At 45.1% G+C, this 7,656-nt stretch overlaps 2 protein-coding genes across 2 annotated transcripts in view; one reads left to right on the forward strand and one right to left on the reverse strand.

Annotated features, from left to right (window-relative positions):
* Positions 1–1,571: 1,571 nt before the first annotated feature.
* HNRNPCL1 (heterogeneous nuclear ribonucleoprotein C like 1) overlaps positions 1,572–7,656 on the reverse strand; it is a 38,882-nt gene continuing 32,797 nt past the window's right edge. Inside the window, exon 2 of the mRNA XM_058444119.1 lies at positions 1,572–3,309. Within this exon, the coding sequence (XP_058300102.1) occupies positions 2,243–3,127 (885 nt within the window). The 5' untranslated portion in view covers positions 3,128–3,309 and the 3' untranslated portion in view covers positions 1,572–2,242. The remainder of the gene's footprint in view (positions 3,310–7,656) is intronic.
* Positions 7,444–7,656, forward strand: part of LOC116813775 (putative PRAME family member 26) — a 12,112-nt gene continuing 11,899 nt past the window's right edge. Inside the window, exon 1 of the mRNA XM_032760902.1 lies at positions 7,444–7,490. The gene's annotated coding sequence lies outside the window, so the exon portion shown is untranslated. The remainder of the gene's footprint in view (positions 7,491–7,656) is intronic.

Below are 7,656 nucleotides of genomic sequence, written 5' to 3' on the forward strand. Positions count from 1 at the left end.
GAGTCTCGCTCTGTCGCCCAGGCTGGAGTGCAGTGGCGCGCTCTCGGCTCACTGCAAGCTCCGCCTCCCGGGTTCATGCCATTCTCCTGTCTCAGCCTCTCCGAGTAGCTGGGACTACAGGCGCCCGCCACTACGCCCGGCTAATTTTTTTTGTATTTTTAGTAGAGACGGGGTTTCACCGTGGTCTCGATCTCCTGACCTCGTGATCCGCCCGCCTCGGCCTCCCAAAGTGCTGGGATTACAAGCGTGAGCCACCGCGCCCGGCCTGACTGTTACTGTGTCTATGTAGAAAAGGAAGACATAAGAAACTCCATTTTGACCTGTACCCTGAAGAATTGCTTTGCCCTGAGATGCTGCTGATCTGTAACTTTGCCCCAACCTTGAGCTCACAAAAACATGCGTTGTATGGAATCAAGGTTTAAGGGATCTAGGGCAGTGCAGGATGTGGCTTGTTAACAGTATATTTACAGGCAATATGCTTGGTAAAATCATCACCATTCTCCATTCTCGATAAACCAGGGGCACAATGCACTGTGGAAAGCCACAGGGACCTCTGCCCTGGAAAGCCGGATATTGTCCAAGGTTTCTCCCCATTTGATAGCCTGAGATATGGCCTCGTGGGATGGGAAAGACCTGACCATCCCCCAGCCGGACACTGGTGAAAGGTCTGTGCTGAGGAGGATTAGTAAAAGAGGAAGGCCTCTTGCAGTTGAGATAAGAGGAAGGCCTCTGTCTCCTGCCTGCCCCTAGGAATGAAATGTCTCGGTATAAAACCCGATTGTAGATTTGTTCTATTCTCAGTTAGGAGAAAAACCGCCCTGTGGTGGGAGGCGAGACATGTTGGCAGCAATGCTGCTCTGTTATTCTTTACTCCGCTGAGATGTTTGGGTGGAGAGAAGCATACATCTGGCCTACATGCACATCCAGGCAGAGTACCTTCCCTTGAACTTATTTGTGACACAGATTCCTTTGTTCACATGTTTTATGCTGAGCGTCGGTCCCCTTGGCCCACTCGTCTTTCTCCATACTTTGTCTCTGTGTCTTATTTCTTTTCTCAGTCTCTCGTCCCACCTGATGCAATACACCCACAGGTGTGGAGGGGCTGCTCCCCTTCAACCATGCCCATCTAATTTTTAAAAAAGAAGCAGGACATTGGTGGCTCACTGGTGTAATCCCAGCCCTTTGGGAGGCCAAGGCAGGTGGACCACTTGAAGTTAGGAGTTCGAGACCAGTCTGGCCAACATGGTGAACCGCCGTCTCTACCAAAAATATAAAAATTAGCTGTGCATGGTAGTGGGTGGCTATAATCCCAGCTACTCAGGAGGCTGAGGTATGAGATTCGCTTGAGCCTGGGAGGCGGATGTTGGAGTGAGTTGAGATTGTGCCACTGCATTCCAGCCTGGGTAACAGAGCGAGACTCCATCCTGCCCCTCAAACAAAAGTTTTGTAGAGATAGGGTTTTGCCATGTCACTCAGGTTGGTCTCGAACCCCTGGGCTCAAATGATCCTCCCGCCTTGGCCTCTCAAAGTGTTGTAGTTACAGGCATGAGTCACTGCTCCCACCAAGAAATTTTTTTTCTTTAAATTCCTGGTTTAATAACGACTTGTTTATTTTGAGGAAAAAGGTTCCAAACATCAAGCTGCTCACAAAAATAACCCACAGTATCAACTTTAGAAAACAAATTTTAAGACTATAACACTAATTATTTTTCTGAGGATGCATTTGACATGCCAACTCTCATTCACAAAAATACATTATTACATTTTTGTTGAACTGCCCCACACAGCACACTAATATAGGGTGTAACACACATACTTCTAACTCCAAGCTGCTTTCAGGAGCTGCTCAACTCAATGAGATGGCCTTTGCAGTTAGGGAAGCAACTACGGAACTTATGTATGAAAGAAAAGAACTGTATTCCCTGCATAACAAGAGATTATTTTGGAGACAGTTGATAAAAACCATACATCCTTTTTACTGTTAAGTCATAAAGAGGTATCAAAATTAAAAGCAAACATTACAGGGTAAGACTTAGGAAAACTACTAGGAGCGTCAAGGGAAGTGAAAATGGGACTAGGCGCAGGGCCATATGAATTAATGAATATGGGAAGGACAAGGATGGGGAGAACAGTAAGCATGTGCTGAAGATACTAAGGGAGAGGATCTGGTGAAAAATTTGTTGTTAGACAAGCGCCTAGGTAAGGAAATAATGGGATAAGATTTCTAAACCCCACTATGTGCTTAGGAGTCATCCTGGCCACTGGCACTGTCTCTGTCATCCTCTCCTTCCTCAGCCCCTTTTTGATCATCCTCGATCAACTCCAGCTGGTCATCCCCCTGATCTTCATTCTCATCATCATCATCCAGTGGGTGCCCCTCCTCAGCAGAGTCATCTGCACCCCCCTCAGACTCCATCTTCACCTGAGTCGCATCTTTCTTCACGGAGCTGCTGCTCTGCTCCTCTTCAGACTTAGCATTCTTCACCTCTACTCCTTGTTTGCTCTGTTCCCTTTCAGTTTTTTCCAGGTTTTCCAGGAGAGAATCCACTTTGTGTTTTATCTGGGTCAACTCCTGCTTAATGGCCTGAAGGTCATCTCCATTCAGCTTTCCAGACTTGGAAGATCCCCACTTTCCGCTCTTAGAATTGGAGCCACTTTTGCCCCTTCGTGAGGTGTTTCCTGATACACGCTGGCGTTTCGAGGGCACTACAGCCAGAGCAATAGGAGGAGGAGGAGGTACACGTGCTGGGAAACTGTACATCCCATCATAATAAGCCCGTTGAAAGTTATAGTCCAAGTCAAAAGAGGAGCCGTACATCTCCGCTGCTGATCGTTTCGCACCTGCGTTTCCTCGATTCACTTTTGGCTCTGCAGCCAGGTTAATATCTACAACCTGGCCAGCAATCATTCTGCCATCCTCTCCTGCTACAGCAGCCCGGGCATTTTTCTCCTTACCATATTGAACGAAGGCAAAGCCCTTATGAACAGAGCAGCCTGCAATTTTGCCATACTTGGAAAAGATTGCCTCCACATCAGATTTCTTGACAACAGGAGTGTTGAGATTCCCAATGAACACACGGGAGTTCATGGAGTGAGGATCCATCTTGTTGGTAACGTTGCTGGCCATTGTGTCGGTTGCTAAGATTTCTCAAAAAGCCAAAAACAGGAGGTGGGAGGGAAGAACAGATTCGATTCTAAGTCTCCTGCTGCCGAGTTCTACGTGGAGAAGCCGACTGCGGCTCGAGGTCAGAAATGCGGCCACAACAGCAAAGCGTTTGTCTCTCCACAGAATGGCCCCCAACGAGAATTCTGAAAAGACGTAAAGAAAAGCACAATCAACATTTTTGAAAAGACAAGACTGCATTTAGAAAAAAAAGATCAAAGCTTGAAACTGTTCTTATGAAAAAAAGACAGGATACAGCTCTGTGCCGTCGTAGGCTGCACTGTCACCATCCCAGACCGGCTGACTGTAGGTCAGATGGGAGTGTCCTTCCAGAAATTAGTGACTTACCAGATCTGGACTCAGTTTGCAGGGTGCTCAGACCTCAGGAAGAACCAAGAAGGAACTCCAGGCTTGAAGACTTCGGGTCTCTCCTGTGGGTCTCTAGAAGCTTTTCTTGACCTTTCTAATCACAACTCCCACCCACGCCCTTCCACGTATCCACTGCTGGCTTCCAATCAAAGAGCGATATCTGATTGCATTTCTGAAGCTAAGCCCAGTTAATCCTGATTGGGTTTTTGGCTTTCCGCAGATTAATGGATTGAACCAGATATCCATTCATGTCACATATCCATATTCCTTTCATGAATCAAGAAATTCACAGTATTAGGGATAGAGTGGAAGTCAAAAATTCATTCATTTAAGGCCAGGTGAGTTGGCTCATGCCTGTAATCTCAGCACTTTGAGAGGCCAAGGCAGGTGGATCTTTAACAAAAAGATCTTTAACTAAAAATTTAGGATACAAAGACAACATACAAAATGAGTGGCATTTGTGTATGCCAAAAGCAAACAATCTTAAAGGCTGTTAAAGAAATGAAGAAATTATTCCCATTTTCAATAGCTACAAAGAATATAAAATACCTTTCCTGGTATGTTCAACATCCTATCCTTTACCACAAGCTTGTTCATCCTAAGCTTTATCACAAGCTTGTTCTACCTGCAGCCCTTGGGCCACATGCAGCCCAGGAGCTCTTTGAGTGTGTACATAGTTCCAGGGCAGAGTCCTACCTGATCCAGTGGCTACATTTGTAAGGCACTAGTCTAACTGCCCCACGGAAAGGTAGTTTAGCAAAGGGAGTGGCAATCTCAGGGTAAGAGGACGGTTAACCACATCAGTTAATAGATTCAGATTAATTAGGTGATGAGGGTAATAGGAGAAAATGGTTGATGTCAACTCAGTCACCACACAATTCTTTTTACATTCCTCCCTCATTATTTCTTCAGTATTTTATTTTTCTTCTTCGTCTTTAGTGCTTGGTATTTCCCAGGAGCTCTTTTGGAATCAGTCAGTCTTTTAGAATCCTCCAAAAGTCAATTCTTAAAAATGCGTTTGTGTGTTCCTGAGGTGTCCAGGATTTCTCCTTTTCCAATGAGTCCTGTTATTCTCTTGGTGGACATTTTTTTTCTTTTGTAGTTTGTGGCTGTTACAAAAACAAAAGCTTTATATGTCTGACCTTTGCCTTTCTACCAAAATGGTTGGACAGTACCAGAGATAATTGAAGTTTGTAGTGACCAAAAAGAGGAAGGTTTAATCCGGACAAATTGCTCATTTACAGGACAATGATTGTGGATGGACTAAAGCGTGGTCTGTCCATACAGTAGAACGCTGCACAGTAATAAAAAGGAAGAAACTACCTATGCACCCAACAATGTAGATAATTCTCAAAATTACTGATCAGAACAAAAGAAACCAGACACAAAGACAGCATCCTGTATGCTTCCATTTATATGCCATTCCAGAAAATAGTCTAAAAAGACCAATTGGGCTGGACACGGTGGCTCATGCCTATAATCCCAGCACTTTTGGAGGCCAAGGCAGGAAGATCACTTGAGGTCAGGAGTTCGAGACCAGCTGGACAAGACAGTAAAACCCCATCTCTACCAAAAATACAAAATTAGCCGGGTGTGGTGGTACACCCCTGTAACCGCAGCTACTTGGGAGGCTGAGGCAGGAGAATCATCTGAACACAAGATAATCACTTGAACTCAGGAAGCAGAGTTTACAGTGAGCTGAGATCATGCACTGCACTCCAGCCTAAGTGACAGAGCTAGACTGCATCTCATAAATAAATAAATAAATAAATAAATAAATAAATAAATACAATAAAGGCCACACGCAGTGACTCACACCTGTAGCCCCAGCACTTTGGAAGGCCAAAGTGGGTGGATCACAAGGTCAGCAGTTTGAGACCAGCCTGGCCAACATGGTGAAACCTCATCTCTACTAAAAATACAAAACTAGACTGGCATGGTGGGAGGCGCTTGTAGTCCCAGCTACCCGGGAGGCTAAGGCAGGAGAATCGCTTGATCCTGGGAGCTAGAGGTTGCTGTGAGCCAAGATCATGCCACTGCACTCAAGCTTGGGTGGCAGAGCAACACTCTGTCTCAAAAACGAAAAAAAAAGACCAGTTGTTTCCACAAACTAGAGATAGGGTGATAAACCACAAAGGACACAGGAAACCATCTAGGAGTCATGAAAATGTGTTGTGTCTCTCATGAGTGAAAACGTGTTAAAACTCATCAAATGGGCAGGGCGTGGTGGCTCATGCCTATAATCTCAGCAATTTGGGAGGCAGAGGCAGGCACATCACCTGAGGTCAGGAGTTGGAGACCAGCCTGGCCAATATGGCGAAACCCGGTCTTTGTTTGTTTGTTTGTTTGTTTGTTTGTCTTTTTTTTTGAGATGAAGTCTCCCTCTGTTGCCCAGGCCGGAGTGCAGTGGCATGATCTTGGCTCACCACAACCTCTGCTCCCTAGGTTGAAGTGATTCTTCTGCCTCAGGCTCCCAAGTAGCTGGGAATACAGGCACCCACCACCACATCCAGCTAGTGATTGTATTTTTAGTAGAAACAGGGTTTCACTGTGTTGGTCAGGTTGGTCTAGAACTTCTGACCTCATGATCCACCCATCTCGGCCTCCCAAAGTGCTAGGATTACAGGCATGAGCCACCGCGCCCAGCCAACAAGATAATTTTTAAGAAGATGATGGGAAGTAGGGAAGTGAAGTGGGCACTGAAGAGGGGAATGCTCAGCAAACCTGCACATTTCAGAAAATCAGCTTTGTGCCCCACAGTTTGGTGAACGTGAATGATCCCATCTCTAATTCCCTGTTGTAAAACGTTGTTTTGAGCTCCAGGTAAATTAGTTAGCTGACCTCATGATGAATGCTGAATGCATTGCAAGCTTGGTTTATTTTTGTTTCTCCCCCTCCCTTCTTCACTGATTAAATTTATAAAGTTTATAGATGTGGTTTCAATTTCTTCCAGAGAAGCCTTAACCTAAGCCCTGAGACCACTCAGGCCCTTGGTGGCACCTCTCCTCCACCAGAACGAGCATATAATCTACTACCTTAGGTTATGTAAAATCCCCAAGACCATTCGATACATTGAGATTTTTATTCTGATTTTGTAGGGACGACTCCTCTGTTTTCATAAAGCTTTTTTAAGTATAAAGCATTTTTATGTTTTGATGTGGCCAAAGATCTCCTAACAACGATACTTTCAGATTTTATATTTCTGTCTAATGTTGGGATCAGATCAAATCCTTCCCTGCCTCACACTCAAGACTATGAAGTTCACATATTAGTAAAATTCCATCAGTGTCTGTGGAGTTCATGAATGAATGAATTTTTTTATTTTTTAACAGAATCTCCCTCTGTCACCCAGACTGGAGTGCAGTGGCACAATTTTGGCTCACTGCAACCATTGCCTCCTGGGTTCAAGCAATTCTGCCTCAGCCGCCTCCCGAGTAGCTGGGTTTCAGGCACCTGCCATCATGCCCAGCTATTTTTTGTATTTTTGTAGAGATGGGGTTTCACCTTTTGGACCTGGCTGGTCTTGAACTCCTGACATCAGGTGATCTACCCACCTTGTCCTTCCAAAGTGCTGGGATTACAGATGTGAGCCACCTCACCCGGCCTTGAATGACGTATTCTTGACTTCTACCCTATGCCTAACATTGTCGAGTTTTTTGCTTCATGAACTGAATAGAGATTCGTGATATGAATGGATATCTGAGTCAATCCATTAATCTGGGGAGAGCCAAAAACCCAATCAGGATTAACTGGGTGGAGCTTCAGAAATGCAACCAGATATCACTTTTTGATTGGAAGCTAGCAGCAGATACGTGGAGGGGCGTGGGTGGGAGTTGTGATTACAAAGGTCAATAAAAGCTTCTAAAGACCCACAGGAGAGACCCAAAGTCTTCAAGCCTGGAGTTCCTGCTTGTTTCTTCCTGAGGTCTGAGCACCTTCTAAACTACATCCAGATCTGGTAAGTCACTAATTTCTGGAAAAACATTCCCATCTGACCTACAGTCAGCTGGTCTGGGATGTTGACAGTGCAGCCTACCATGGCACAGAGCTATATCCTGTCCTTTTTCTTTTTTCATATGAACAATTTGAAGCTTTGAATTTTTTCCTTTAAATGCAGTTCTGTC

This window comes from Hylobates moloch, unplaced genomic scaffold (genome assembly GCF_009828535.3).
Source record: "Hylobates moloch isolate HMO894 unplaced genomic scaffold, HMol_V3 SCAFFOLD_9, whole genome shotgun sequence".
Classification (NCBI taxonomy): domain Eukaryota; kingdom Metazoa; phylum Chordata; class Mammalia; order Primates; family Hylobatidae; genus Hylobates; species Hylobates moloch.